The 15,981-nt window shown below is 39.4% G+C and overlaps 1 protein-coding gene across 9 annotated transcripts in view; it reads right to left on the bottom strand.

Moving 5' to 3' along the window:
• PDLIM5 (PDZ and LIM domain 5) overlaps positions 1–15,981 on the bottom strand; it is a 213,389-nt gene that overhangs the window by 130,826 nt on the left and 66,582 nt on the right. For all 9 annotated transcript variants that reach the window (XM_047799393.1, XM_047799383.1, XM_047799388.1 and 6 more), the window contains exon 3: positions 12,944–13,095. In XM_047799393.1, coding sequence (XP_047655349.1) covers positions 12,944–13,095 — 152 coding nt within the window. The remainder of the gene's footprint in view (positions 1–12,943; positions 13,096–15,981) is intronic.

The raw sequence follows: 15,981 nt of genomic DNA on the forward strand, positions 1-15,981 counted from the left end.
CACGGATACAAAAAAAAAAAGATGAAGGAATGACAATTTTTCATATGCTTTAAACTTCAGACTGGGCTTAACAGGGATCACAGCTGATAAAAGAAATTATTGGGTCTAGTAAACTTAGACATCTATTTATAAAACTGGTTTATTAGGAAAACACAGCCTTTGAAATATATGAAAGAAAAAGTAAGCTGCAAAGTTCAACAATATAAATACTCTGCTTCCTGCGCTTGGCACAGCTCATCACTCCCGTTTACTTTCCAGTTCATGTAAAACCTAAGCTATTTCAGCCTCTGAGACCTTAATAGCAACAACAGCCACTGGAAACAGTTGGGAATGACTTGCATTTCAATCCTTGCAAAGGCTCTCAGCGCTATGGACAGCAGTGTTTATTTGGAATTCCAAGGACACGGCTGCCATTCAACACAAGAATGCCCAGACTGTCACTCTATCTCACTGATAACTTCTTGGGGACTATTTCTATATTTATCAGGCAAAAGGAGCAAAATTTACTGTATTTCTTTGAAGTAGCAATCTGTACAACTCAAGGCAATAACTATTTATTGAGTGTCTTCAATGTCCAAGCCCCCAGTGAGAGCCACTGGAGTGTGTAAAAATAGGACGTTCTTTCTTTCCTTCAAAAGTTGGGTGTGATAGGTTACATCTTTCTCAGCTACATCTTTTTATAACAAGTAGATATTGTACGTGTCTCCTTTTAAATTCTGAAATCAAGCTTTTTTCTCAAAATGATAATGCAGGTAGATTTGATGGAATCCAATGTTGCAGAACCACGGTCTTTTTAATCTGTTAAGAAGCAGATGGGACCCGGGAATCTTCTCCTGTTACTCTAGTCCTTTGACTATCCTGCTCTTTTTGTCTAAGTTTCGTTTCCCACCCTTCGCTTTCCTCAGTAGGGCCTTCCCTGTCCCTCCATCTCCAGATGCTTAAAATGTTTTTGGCCACTGGTTCCCAATCTGTGAACCACACTTGAGGCAGCTGGAGGTGCCGGGCACACATTTCTAAGTTTTCACAAATGATTTATGAATTTGTCTGTGTACTAAACATTGTTTAAAGCCTGCTTAAATCACATATCAATTTGGATTTTTAAATAGGTGTAGTTTTTGGTTTTTTTTTTTTTTTTGCTTTTTAGGGCCACACCCATGGCACATGTAGATTCCCAGGCTAGAGATTGAATCAGAGCTGTAGCCGCCAGCCTACGCCACAGCCACAGCCACAGCCACATCAGATCTGAGCCACGTCTGTGACCTACACCACAGCTCACGGCAGTGCCGGATCCTTAACCCGCTGAGTGAGGCCAGGGATTGAACCTATATCCTCATGGATGCTAGTCAGATTTTTCTCCACCAAGCCATGAGAGGAACTCCTAGATGTAGATTCTTGTGCATTAAATGTAAAAAAAATCTTCTTCATTTAAAACTGCAATACAACATGTAGAAAATCAGCACTTACTTTAAATTACTATCGTCATGTGGTGGGGGCAGGGCTGTCCATGAAATATTTGACAGTAAAAAAAGTTCATATTTAAAATTAGAAATTAATGTTCCATACGGTGAGCTCCTTGAGGGCAGGTGTCAGGACTTCCTTTCTATTCCCAGGGACCAGCACGGCAAATGTTTGATTAGCATGTGCCAAACAAATGGATCTTAAACATTTCTGTTGAAGAGCTAGCCATTAGGCCTAGGAGCTGTGCCTCTCCGCACCATACCCAGAGGCTGCGCTAATTTATTCCATTCTATTCATAGTCTGTTTTGAGATCTATACAAATTGCCCTGAACAGGTGGTGAGAGATGAATGTGGGAGGTTCAGGAAAGGAATGAGTCTTTCTGATCTGGGTAAGGGGGTGGGTGGAGGGCCTTCACCAAGTGCAGCATGAGATGCAAACTGGTGAGATCCTGTGCAGAGCTCAATTTTGACCATGTTGAGTCTGAGTGTAACTCGGTTTCAGATATATGACAGGAGCAGAGGCCAGAATCCAGTGAGGAGGGCAGCACAGGGAGGCAAGAAGAGAACAGAGCTGGGGTCCAGCAGGCTGAAAACCTGAGCTGCCTCTAGCTCTTCCCTCTTTCCTCATATCCACACCTTTACTACGGCTTTTAGAACTACTGGTCACAAGTTCTCATTCCTCTTCATTTCTCCTAGTTTTCCATTCCCAGCCTTCAAGTAGGGAGGTTACTGCAGTAATTCCCTGATAGCCTCCCTGCCTCTTGCATCTCTATCTTCTTCCAAGCAGTCACACTACATACCATCCTGAAAATATCACTTTTCCAATCAAAACTTTTAATATCTCAGTGTCTAAGAATCTGCAAAGCACTATTCAAATCTAACTTTTAGGAATTCCCATCATGACTCAACTAGTATCCATTGGGATTCGGGTTCAATCCCCGGCCTCGCTCAGTGGGTTAGGGATCCAGTGTTGCCATAAGCAGTGGTATAGGTCACAGATGTGGCTTGGATCTAGAGTTGCTGCGGCTGTGGTGTAGACCGGCAGATGCAGCTTCAATTTGACCCTAGCCTGGGAACTTTCATATGCTGTGGGTGCAGCCCTAAAAAAAAAAAATCTAACTTTTATTCTTATCTCCATTTCCATTTGGCCAGCATGCTCATCCCATCAGATGCCTGGGGACTGGCCACCTCCAACTGAGACAGCATCTCACCAAAGCCTAGCCCAAGATTCAGCACCTCTAAGAGGCCTTTCCATTTCAATAGGATCTTGCCCTCTTTGAACCTCTGTAGCACTTTCTATCTCTTCTTGTCTCACTGAATACTTCAATAAATAAATTCCTTAAAGGCAGAAATCATAAATCACTCTCTTTATATCTAAAATGTACGGCCGCTGGTCATAAGGTAAATCTAGAGAAGACCAACCTTCAAAAAATTTGGATCATGAGCCTTCCCAGCTAAACTTAAGTAAGTAATGACAGTGTTGATGAAAAGTTACAAGAGAAAATTATTTCTAAAAGCACCATAAAAACACAGTCCAAAAATTAGCAATTTAACTTGACTTTAATGTTACTCAGGAAACTAAAGGGTATACACATGAATTTGGATGGGAAAGTGACAAAACGAAACTTTGTTTGTTTGTCTTCCTGGTTTAACCCACCCTAAAAGAGAATGACATCTGTCTTGTTCCTCTAAAGAGAACAAGAGGAATTAGAACAAACAAGACTAGGTGGTGTCCTGGTTTCTCTTTGCTGCGGTAAATTATTGGTTGAGACGGTTTTTGCACCAAAGCAGTCGTTAGCTGGCACGCAGCATAATGGCTGTATCCCCGACAAGCTTTTAAAAAGCTGTAATTACAACTGTGTGATCAAAAACCACTCACTTGACTAAACAATCCTTTCTTCTAACACCTGCATCATCGTCTTTCTGGCTTTCGAAGATAACGACCTACCAGACTGTCCTCTCATTTCTTCCCTCTTTGTCTCTGGTCACACCTGTTCTGTTGCTAAGAAACAAAATAAGTATGATCTCCTACAAGTAACTTTACAATGGATACTATAGCAAAACTAACTTACATTGAAGAGAGAAGTAGGAAGAAAGGAGAGAAAACTTATCTTTATTTGAGGTTCTCTACATTTTCATTTCATCGAATCTTTATAATAAAGACCTAGAAGGCCGTCATTACTATGCCCATTTACAAAGGGTTAACTGAAACTCATCTGCATAACTTGCCTAAGGTCACACAGCTAGGAAGTGGTAGCATTTACCTAAATTCAAAGCCAGTTTTGTTAGCATTTCCCTTCCTTATATCTCTGTTTCATAACCTTTAAAAATGCTGCATATATAGGAGTTCCCATTGTAGTGCAGTGGAAACTGAATCCGACTAGTATCCCTGAGGATGTGGGTTCAATCCCTGGCCTCACTCAGTGGGTTAAGGATCTTGCATTGCCATGAGCTGTGGTGTAGGTTGCAGATGCGGCTTGGATCCCATGTTGCTGTGGCTGTGGTGTAGGCCGGCAGGTGAAGCTCCAATTCAACCCCTAGTCTGGGAACTTCCATATTATCGAGGGTATGGCCCTAAAAAGGAAAAAAGAAAACATTCTGCACCTATAAAATAGTCTACGTATTCGAATTTTACAATAAAGCTTTAAAATTATATAGGTCTTTAAGCATATTATTTCCTAGGATTATTTTTTTTCAACAGATTACAACTGAAATATCTATTCCTTCAGAGAAATAAATAAGACTTTAATTGTTAAAAAATAACCACACACTTTCAAGATGCAAAGGTCAGGGAGGAATTTCAAAATGCAAAATATGCCCTGATGAACCCATATTTACCAAATTGCTATTGTCAAATTGCTACAGACTATCAAAAGAGATGCACTAAGTTGAGCCTCTGAGTTCATTTTCAACAACCTTTATCCCTATTGAAGAAAAATACAAGATAATTACTTCCCTTCTATGTCTATTGATGGATTTGTTGGACAGTTACAGTATCTTTTCTAGTCAGTGTCATAATGAGCAAAAAGTCTTAAAAACATATTTTCAAAATTCCTGAGTTACTTGTAGGATACACACACAGAAGCCTGCTGATGATAAAATCTTCAAACTTTATATAGAAATAAATTAGCAAACATAGGCAACAGCCTTATAAACCTGGGAGGGAAAAATAAAAGGTGCTATTTTGATGAAGGACAGGCAACCATATATACGAGGCAATATCCAAATGAATGCTCCTACCGAGTGGCCCACCAACCTACTTCGCCTCCTGTTTCTCTTTTACTTTTATTCTAATATATAGTGTCTATGAAGCAGGTAGAAAATAATTTAGGCATAATTTTATTACAGAAGAGTGACAGGTGAGAGTGAAAATGAAAGGAGACCCTGTTGCTTACAAGCAAAAGTCAAATACTGATTTCCTATCCCCTACTGAATGACTCTCCTGTCTTACCAAATTTTATTAGGAGACTATAGTCATTAAGTCCCCTGCAACAGCCAAGAAAGTGGGGAGGACACAGTCTTTGAATTCACCTGGACTGGTTAGGCAAGTCACAGAAACTCTTGAAACCATAAATTGATCATCTGAAAAATGGGTATGTTAACTCCTTCCTTGGTACACTGATAGGATTCAATGACATATGCAAAAAGATTTGCATAAAAGAGTTGTCAGTGCCTGCTTATTCTCTTCCCCTTTCCTAAGCAGCAAGTTTAATTTTAATGATAAGGGAGAGGGAAGATTAATCAGATAGGCCTTCTGAAAAAATAATCCTCCAAACGAAGAATTAAAAAATGAAACTAGGAGTTCCCGTCAGGGCTCAACGGTAACAAACCCCACTAGTATCTAGTATCCTTGAGGATGAGAGCTGGATCCCTGGCCTCGCTCACTGGATTAAGGACCCGGTGTTGCAGTGAGCTGTGGTGTAGGTTGCAGATGCAGCTCAGCTCAGATCCCTGGCTGCTGTGGCTGTGGCTGACGGGCAGTTATAGCTCTGATTTGACCCCAAGCCTGGGAACCTCCAACATGTCCAACCCTAAAAAGGCAGACAAAAAAAAAAAGAAACTAAAACCAACACAAACAATCAAAAAAATCAAACAAACAACAGTAAAACCTAACTTCAGAAAAGATATTCAAAAAGCATGTGAAACACCAAAAGGTTGGGGGGAAGAAACCTGAGATGGAATAATGTACAACTCCAATTAAAAGAAAATACCATATGATATCACTTATAACTGGAATCTAATATCCAGCACAAATGAACATCTCCTCAGAAAAGAAAATCATGGACTTGGAGAAGAGACTTGTGGTTGCCTGATGGGAGGGGGAGGGAATGGGAGGGATTGGGAGCTTGGGCTTCTCAGACACAACTTAGAATAGATTTACAAGGAGATCCTGCTGAATAGCATTGAGAACTTTGTCTAGATACTCATGTTGCAACAGAAGAAAGGGTGGGGGAAAAATGTAATTGTAATGTATACATGTAAGGATAACCTGACCCCCTTGCTGTACAGTGGGAAAATAAAAAAAAAATTAAAAAATAAAAAAAAAAGAAAATATAATCGAAATACATAAAGGTCTTTTTTTGGTGGGGGGGGACAACAACCACGGCATATGGAAGTTCCCAGGCTAGGGACTGAATCTGAGCCACAGCTGCAGCAACACCAGATCCTTAACCCATTGCACCACAGCAGGAGCTCCTACTAAACTAGATGTCGAATGGAAATAGCCCAATTAGAGAACTGAAAACCTGTGTTAAAAAAAAAAAAAATACTTTCTGGGAGTTCCAGTCATGACCATGAGGATGCGGGTTTGACCCCTGGCCTCACTCAGTGGGTTAAGGATCTGGCATTGCTGTGGCTGTGGTGTAGGCTGGCAGCTGAAGCTCCAATTTGACCTCTAGCCTGGGAACCTCCATATGCTGTGGGTGCGGCCCTTAAAAAAAAAAACAAAAAAACAACTTTCTAACGTCTTGTCTATATGCTACTAGTAAGAGAAAGAGCAGAGTGGACCCATTCAAATGAGCAGTATTCGGATGTTAAGAGATCCATTAGAAGTAAACAAAAGATGGCTAATAGCTTCGGTCTGATACAATAACTACTTCTTCTTTCATAACCCAACGTGCCTACTAAATTATTCCAATCTGTCATTCAGTTGCAGTAGTTACTGGACCTCTGACAATTCTTCTGTTGTTTGCAGGATGAGGAAGAAAGGGGAGACAGGGAGGAGGGCATCCATATTTTTCAAAATTCAATCCCTCTAGATCTTTCACTTCCAAACATAACAAGTTATACACTAAATGAAGTCTAAGGAACCAAAATAAATAAATAAGTAAACCCACAGACAATGCCACCACCGATAATACAAAAAAAAAAGGAAGATTAGTAAAGTTATATATGTTCCCTGTGATTCTGAGAGGATTGATTCAAAAAATATAAAATAAGGACAAGTGTATTAAGTATTTTTTAATGACTAAGTGCTGTCTGAATATCCCTCTGACCTACCTTTCACCTTAAAGCCAGCAGAGCAGTACAAGTGACTTTGCTAACCTGGCCTGGTTTAAGATAAGTCCAATGAAGAAAGTCCAGCTTCCTGATTCTCTCAGCCAAAACAAGCAAATTTAAGTTAGTTGGCTCTAATAAAAAGCTCTAGGAAACATGCATTTACAGCTGAAAAACCAGAATAAGAAACAATTTAAGGGCACTTTTTTTTTTGTCTTTTTAGGGCCACACCCACGGCATATGAAGGTTACCAGGTTAGGGGTCAAATTGGAGCTACAGCCACCAGCCTACACCACAGCCACAGCAACACAGGAACCGAGCTGCATATGTGACCTACACCACAGCTCACGGCAATGACTGATCCCTAACCCACTGAGCAAGGACAGGGATCAAACCCGCAACCTCATGGTTACCAGTTGGATTCATGTCTGCTGCGCCACAACGGGAACTCCCAAGGGACCTTAGAAATCACTCACGACTTCATTTTACAGTCAAGAAAATTAAGGCCCACAAGTTTAGGGATTTACCCCAGATCATACAGTAAGTTAGTAGCAAGTTTATCTGTTATGCAAGAGAATTACTGAACTAAAATGAAATAGTTAAAAATCTTATTCACAGACTCAAGTCTTATATAGTTAATAGAGTTATTGGACATCAAAGCTTTAGAAAGTGGTTTTCTCCTTTTATGAGCTGAAATAATGTAATTTTAAAAGTGATCCACTTTGACATGGATCAAAAGCATAGACAAAAAGCATTTCATATTTTAAAATAAGCACACTGCTATTTGCCTAATTCTCCCAAGAGGAAAAATAATTTCAAATAGAATTTTTCATTGTTCAGTAGCAGCATACTTATATTTAGCGCTAGTTTCCGGGGAAAACATGTTTTCCAGTCCTCTCCAAGGATAAAAGACAAATCAAAGTGAAACTGCCCACACCTCTACATTCATTAGATATCCAAGACATCGTGAGTCGAGTTTTATTTTTTTAGGATATCAATGAGAGAGTATGTTTGCTTCATTACATACCCCCAAATTAGACTAGATAGAAAAACTAGTTATAAAATAATCTTACTCAAGCAAGTATCTTTATCTTACTTTTTCTTATCTAAATCTTATTTTAGGATACTGAGGTTGGGCTGAAAGAAGAAATCAATTACATATATATTCACACACCCAAATATCTATATCCGTACTTTTTTAATGAAGATATATAACAATAATACTAAATTTAAAAAATTCACAAAACAAAATTGCTGGTTACCTCTCATTTCAAAAACAAAGATGGGTTTTCCCTATTACAGAATCAATCCCCTTGGGATTCTTGGGTGGAGCAGAGCAGAAGCAGCAATCATCTGGTATCTCTACCGCACCAGCAGGAAAAAGGCACTGCCGGCAAGACTGGGGAGAGGCTTGCTCTGCTCCTCCTTCTGGCCCCTCTGCCCAATAATAAAGTCATTTCTCACCCAAATCCAGCTGCTGATCTGGCCAAGCAGCTAGAACTCTCCAAGGCTTTCTCAGCACATTTTATAGGCCTAGGAAGACTTAAACTCAATTACCATAATTACATATCCATTACATGATCCACATGTCCTGCAAGTTCTGTCCCATCTCTACCCTCTTCTCCTGCCTCTCTGACCTCACTTCTTATCCTTCTGCCTGTATTCAATCTGCTCGTGGCGCACTGCTCTCCTGACGGGACCACTGCACCAGCTCTGCCCTCTGCCTGGGACACTCATGACCCAGGCAGCCAATAACCTCCTCAGAGAGGCTTTCCCGCCCACTCTATGGTAAGTTGCAACTGCCTATCCCTGCATTCCCTATGCCCCTCACATGCTTTATTTTTCTCCAGGACACTTATCACCATGTGATATACCATACATTTTTATTTACTTGTTTATTGTCAGTCTCTGCTCACTAAAAAGTCAGCACCATGAGGACAGGGATTTTGTCTGTTTTGCTCACTACTAGGTCTTCAGCATCTACAATAGTCCCTGGCCCACAGTCATAGCTCAAAAAATATTTTGTGGAATAAATGATGCCAAGTTTAAGAAATAATGCTTGTGCCCATCAACTATTTATTAGACACTGAAAACACCAAACTATACAAAATGTCAAATACAAAGAGTGCAAGGAGTTTCCAAAGTGGCCCAGTGGAAATGAATCCAACTAGTATCCATGAGGACGCAGGATTGATGCCTGGCCTTGCTCAGTGGGTTGGGAATCCGGCCTTGTGGTAAGCTGTGGTCTAGCCTGAGAGCTTCCATATGTCGTGGGTATAGCCCTCAAGAGAACTGAGATACATGAAGTAATTAATTACCTAGACAATATTAGGTATGACAAATAGCAAATCAGGTTCATTTGGATATGGCTCAGAATCTGTCTTGACACTCTTGGTTAGAACTTGGGTGTAATTACATACTGAAATGAATGGTATAAACTTGTGCTAAGAGCTTAGAGGGGGAAAAAAATGAGCTGTGACAGTAAGACTATGGGTAGATGATGAGGTCCCGTGCTGGGTCTGTGGGTGTGGAGGTATGTGCTGGCAGTGAAGAGGGAGGTAGCAAATTTCATCAGGGGACGAACAGGCATGCGAGGGACAGTGGGAACCCATCTGGGGAGGACCATCTGAGTGGGCCTGGGTCACAGAGAGCCTGATCCTCTCGGTGGAAGACGCCAGTCTAGATGGACTCCCACAGCACATGCTACAGTAGGATTCTGTGCCCAAGTCCTCTCCCGGGTCAAGCGGATGCTAGGCACCCCCTAAAACCACATCCCTGCTCAGCTCAGTTTCTTCTTCCCAATCCTGCTTCACTCACCCCCTTGTCGGTAACATTTGACAGAACTCTCTGGCGGGATCACTCGTCCATGAATCCCACCTCAGGTTCTGCTTCTGGCCTAACTGCACTAAGACAAGTCTGTCAAGGAAAGGACCCGATATTCATCAAGAAAACTACATGTTTATGAAGAAAAGGGGTACACAGTGAAGGACCACTGTAGGTCATTCGGGCTGGAAGGAGAATGCCAAGCAGTCTGGTGAGTGAGAGGCGGGATAAAAAGGGTAAAGCGACTGGAGGCCAATTAAGGATAGTGTTGTTCAAACTTAGAAATGAGTAGAAGAAAAATATTTGCTTTGATATGAGAAAGAGAGAAAACTTAAGAAGAAAATGGCCTTGGTAATAAAGAGGAATTGAAGATAATGCTTCAAAGCTTCATTTTTTCCATAAAAGGCAAAAAGTATTTCTTTGGTAGCACTGTCTGTGCTATAGCACAAATTCTCTTAAATGCAAATCTCTTTCAGGCCAGAAGTACTTAACACAAGAAGTATTAAAAAACTTGAATAGAATAACAATGAATAACAACAGAACTAAAGTTCTCTCTCATATTTTGGGTCTTGGAATATCCACATTCAGAAATATGAAGATAAGGTGAAGTCGTATCTCCAAATGTTTCTAACAAATTGGTTTGTTAGATTTTGGATTTAAGTAGCTAAAAGGAACCTTTATTAGTTAGTGGATTACTTAAATTGGAAATGCATCCAAACAAGTTTAACATCTGGTTTTCATCGACTCTTATAGAAGCCAGGAGTGTTTTCAATAGAAAATAAGATACTGAGTTCTAGGTTATGAGACAGGGAGTAGAGTGCAGAAACAAGTAGGTTACTATGAAAGAAGTAATACACAGCGCCCAGGAAAAAACAGCTTACACCCTACATAAACTGTTATTTTAGAATTTGAGAAGCAGCCCAACATCATCTGTATTTGTTTTGTTTTGTTGATATCTCAGACAAATTAGGCTTCTTGACTTCTTGGTTTCCTTTCAAAATTCATACCTAGCAAAAATGCCTATCAATAAAAAAATGACTACTTTCATTTAAGTAGTACTAATTTTTGTGTTACATGTCTCAATATATAGCACAGAGTGCTACTGAAATAGAGCTTTTCAGTAAGGTTATTTTTTTCTCATTGATTACTTTTCTATGCATTAAAAAGTATATCTAATAGCTTTCAAAATTTAAGTACACATGACCTTTGATTTAACAGTCCCACTGAAAGGAATTTCATACACATACACACATAAATTCCCCCAAAAGAGAACCGGCCCAGAAGTCATGATACATCAAAATCAATCTATAAGTCTAAGTTCACAAAAACTCTTCCTATTTAGGTTTAAGGCAAAACTAATACTCCTTCAGACAAAAACATATAATTTACTCAGTACAAAACCTTTAAATACTCCCAAGAGAGACTCCAAGAACAAAAGGGTTTATGGCTAAAAATGTTAGGAAGGTACTGCATAAGTTATTCCTCTCTTAAAGATTTATAATATACACAATAATTTACGGGAGACTATGAGATGTTTGGGGGGAAATGATGTTCTCCAAATCTTACTGCACAGAGAATACTTTTGTAATTATTAAAAGCAAGACTTGGAGTTCCTGTCGTGAAGCAGCGGAAACAAATCCAACTAGAAACCATGAGGTTGTGTTCGATCCCTGGCCTTGCTCAGTGGGTTAAGGATCCGGTGTTGCCGTGAGCTGTGGTGTAGGTCGCAGACTTGGCTCAGCCGCATGGCTGTGGTTCTGGCGTAGGATGGTGGCTGCAGTTCTGATTAGACCCCTAGCCTGGGAACCTTCATATGCCACGGGTGCAAACCTAAAAGGACAAAAGAAGAAAAAAAAAAAAAAAAAAAAGCAAGATTTGTTTAAAACCACCTGGTAAACGATAGCCACCTTCTTATAAACCTGTGGGTTCAGAGCCATCTTGCAATGATCCTTCTTCTATTCCCTCTTTCTCCTCCCTTCCCCTCAACCCAAGCTACTACAGTGGGTCTAACTTTATATTTCTTCAGAATCACAGAAAATTTAGTACGATACAATTCTTGGTCCTTTCAGAGAGTTTGATTCTTATCAGTACTTTTTCTTTGTGTGTGTTTTATTTTTTGAGGGGGTGGGGGGAGTCTGCACCTGAGGCATATGGAAGTTCCAGGGCAGGGACCAAACCCGTGCCACAGCAGCAACCTGAGCTGCATCCTTAACCCACTGAGCTACCAGAGAATGCCTTTTTTTTTTTTTTTTTGCTTTTGTTTAGGCCCGCACTTGTGGCGTATGGAAGTCCCCAGGCCAGGCGCTGAACTGGAGCTGCAGGTGCAGACCTCCAGCACAGCCACAGCCATGCAGGATCCTTAGCCCACTGAGCAAGGTCAGGGATTGAACCTGCATCCTCAAGGATACCAATAAGATTCCTAACATGTGGAGCCACAACAGGAACTCCCGGGAAGCCTTTGTTTTGTTATTGTTGTTGCTGATTCTCATCCGTATTCTTAATAAGCAATCCCTGTACTCTCAACATAGTTCAGATGTTAGGATGTGAAAAAGACCTGATACAGTATAATCAATGAGATGATTAGCTATTTTCAAACTGAAACCAAACTCAACTGAGAAAATTTGGACTTCAAATGAGTCTATTAACAATTTGTTTTTCTAGCCAGGAAAAAAAGGGCAAAAGACATATTAAGAAAAGCCAAGTCATACCTTAAAAGAATACCCTCGATATACTGCCCAGGATAGTCAGGCTAAGAGTTTTACCCTATAATAAGAATTCTTAGCCTGCATTCCATTGAGAAGTTTCAGGAATTCTTAAACAGCTCTGAAACTGTACACACAATTTTTATAAGTGTGTGAATACATGTGCTATAATCCAGAGCCCTCACATATTCTCATACTGCCCAGTTACCCAATTTATTTCCTTCTTTCCTTCCTCCCTTCTTCGGCCACACCCAAGGCATGTGGAAGTTCCAAGGCTAGGGATCAAACTTGTGCCTCCACAGAGACAAGCCAGATAATTAACCCACTGGCCATTTTATTTTTTTATTTATCTACCCGAAACAATGGCAGCAAAACCTGCATCTTAGTTAACACCATGCATCAGACACACAAAAACACACTCCTCAGTCTTGTTTTCTCTCTGGGACAAACAAAAAGCAACTTACCTTTGCAGAGTCATATTCAAAGAGCCTGTACAACCCTTAATCTTGTTCTGGGCTTCAAGATGAGTCATGCCTTGTGCACTGATTCCATCAATGCTCAGGACCACGTCACCTATTCTCACATTTGCCTGGGATGCTTTGCCACCATCTTTCAGCTGTAAAAAAAAAAAAAAAAAAATTTCATTAGGACTGTGACTCAAAAAAATAAAGAATAAACACATATCAAAATTATACTTTTGTTATATCAAAAGAAAACACAATAATATACTATTAGACAAAGTAATGCATATTATCTTGCTTATTTAAAGGTAAAGTAAAAATTCAAGTGATCTTCATATTGATTTTCTTAATTCTTATTTTGCTTTCCAAAAAACCAAAAATGTCTGAGAAAGGGTCCCTGTCATTTCTCCATTTCTTTACTGTGCAATCGTAATGTGGGACGGCTGCAAATGAGGACAGAAACAGCAAAGGAAACTCTATTTTAGCAGGAAAAAAGTAATCTGAAAAAGGTATTTAATACTCTTTTAAAATTACTTTTAAAACTCTTTAAACAGCTGGATTTTTCTTTGAGCACAAAGAGTAATACAGACGGAAGATCTAGTGAACAATCCTTCCTGTTGAGTCCAATTTCTATCCAGGGGCTGAATTCTTTTAGATCACAGGCCCAAATACCTTTTATGCTGGATGTGCTTCCTGCTCCAGGCATTTAGCAGGTGGGGAAGAAAGCCAGTGGTGTCTGGGACTGTGAGACTTTTTTGTGTACCAAAGTCTTTAACCACCAACCTTTCTTCCCTTCTTCACAAAATTTTCAACATATTTACATTTAGTTTGATCTCTTTCAAACTGCCTGTGAATCTATTTCCTTGCTCCAAGAGAAGCAAACACATGTAAAATGAAGATGATGCAATTTTATTTTTCTTTTTACAGCTACACCTGCAGCATACAGAAGTTCCCAGGCTAGGGGTCGAATTGGAACTGCAGCTGCCCACCCACGCCACACCCGCAGCAAGGCCAGATCCGGAGCTGCATCCATGACCTACGCTGCAGCTGAGGCAACGCAAGATCCTTATTAACCCTGTGAGTAAGGTCCAGGATCAAACCCCCATCCTCATGGACACTATGTCGAATTCTTAATCTGCTAAGCCACAATGCGAACTCCAAGTGAAGCAATTTTAATAGATATTCAGAAACATGGAACAAGCACAAATCAAAAGAAACCATTCTAATTCAAATGACAAGCTCAGAATTCAGTAAATAAAAGCAGACCACACTGATTATTGGGTTGTTGGAAGACAGATGAGACTAGCCACCACCCCCCTGCCAAAAAAAAAAAAAAATCAGTATTTCTTTAATACTTAAAACTAAAGATTTTATACAGAGTTTCTATTTGGGATGAGGAAAAAATTCTGGAAATGGGCAGTGGTGAATGGTTGTACAACATTATAAATATACTTAATACAATTAATGGATTGTGCACTTAATAATGAAAATGTCTAACTTTTATAAGCATATTTTGCCACAATTTTTAAAAAACTAAAAACTAAATATTTTAGAGACAGTTTATTACAATTGCTTCTTGATTAGAAGAGAAATAGCCCTCGGCAAAACGAATAAGAACTGAGTGCTGGAATTCATAATTTAGAAGCAGAGCAATAAATACAAATGAACTGTATGTTTAAATAGGTTTTAATTACCATCAGTTGTCAAATTCTTTCCTTAAAAAGAATGATCAGAGGAGACCAATCCTGGAGTCCAAGAACAAGTATTTGGATCTATAATCAAGAAAAAAGTATTGGCTGCTAGATCTAGCCTAGCAGTACTGCCCGCTAAGGCCCATGAGTGTGTATACAGAGGATAGACTATAAATTATAGGCGAATTTTCAACTTCACAGAGGGCTGACACCCTAACACACCCTAACCCTGGTCAACTGCAGTGATTTTGTCTTCATCTTTGCACCAATGTAAACAAACATATATCTATACACAGACATACCTTTTATTTTACATTACATGACAGGCAATGTAATACAAAATTCAATGAAAATTAAATAGACTGGATTCTAGGATCACAGATCAAGAAGAAAATAATTAAGATATGGAGTTCCCGTTGTGGCTCAGTGGTTAACGAATCCGACTAGGAACCATGAGGTTGAGGGTTCGATCCCTGGCCTTGCTCAGTGGGTTAAGGATCCGGCGTTGCCTTGAACTGTGGTGTAGACCGGTGGCTACAGCTCCGATTAGACCCCTAGCGTGGGAAGCTCCCTATGCCGTGGGAGCGTGGGAGCGGCCCTAGAAATGGCAAAAAGCCAAAAAAAAAAAAAAATTAAGATAAAACTTTATTAAATGTACTTTAAAATACTATATAGGCAAATATATTCGTTAACATATGAAAGTAATGTGTGTGTGTTTGAGAATAATGAAAAATCCTTCAAAAATAACAATACCTACATTAATATGATTTTACAATATTAAGTGTGGAATGTCTTAAAATTCGTATTTCCCTTTTACTAACAGAAATATTAAAGAAATAATTTAATTTAATAACAAATACTGTTTTTCTCTACTGCAAGGAACTAAATTAACTGTAAAGGATATTTGCAAATGAAACAGTTCCTAAAGCTAGCAAGGCCACTGTTTTCTATGGGACTTACTTGTAGGGTTTTATAATGATAATGTGTGATAACAGCTTAATCAATGTTAGCCATTATTATTACTATTCTCTTGATCTCAGATTATTAATCCAAGAAATGTAGAGGCTGTATTGGATAATCTCAGAGGCTTTCTAAAGTTTCTTCGGGTCTTAAATTTATCTATCTGTGAATAACCTGTACAAAGGTATGATAACTCTAATCCTAAAATAAGTTATAGCTGAAAGACTGTTGGTAGAGCAAAGGGACATCTATTCCCTACTCAAAGAAAGGAATTGAAATCTGGATCCTGATAATGAGACAAAGAATATACATAATTTGTCCTAAATTATGTTTTTGCAAACAACGGCAAGCATAAAAACAAACAAACACAAAAAACTTTTTTTAACCAGA

Source organism: Phacochoerus africanus, chromosome 10, assembly GCF_016906955.1.
Source record: "Phacochoerus africanus isolate WHEZ1 chromosome 10, ROS_Pafr_v1, whole genome shotgun sequence".
NCBI lineage: Eukaryota > Metazoa > Chordata > Mammalia > Artiodactyla > Suidae > Phacochoerus > Phacochoerus africanus.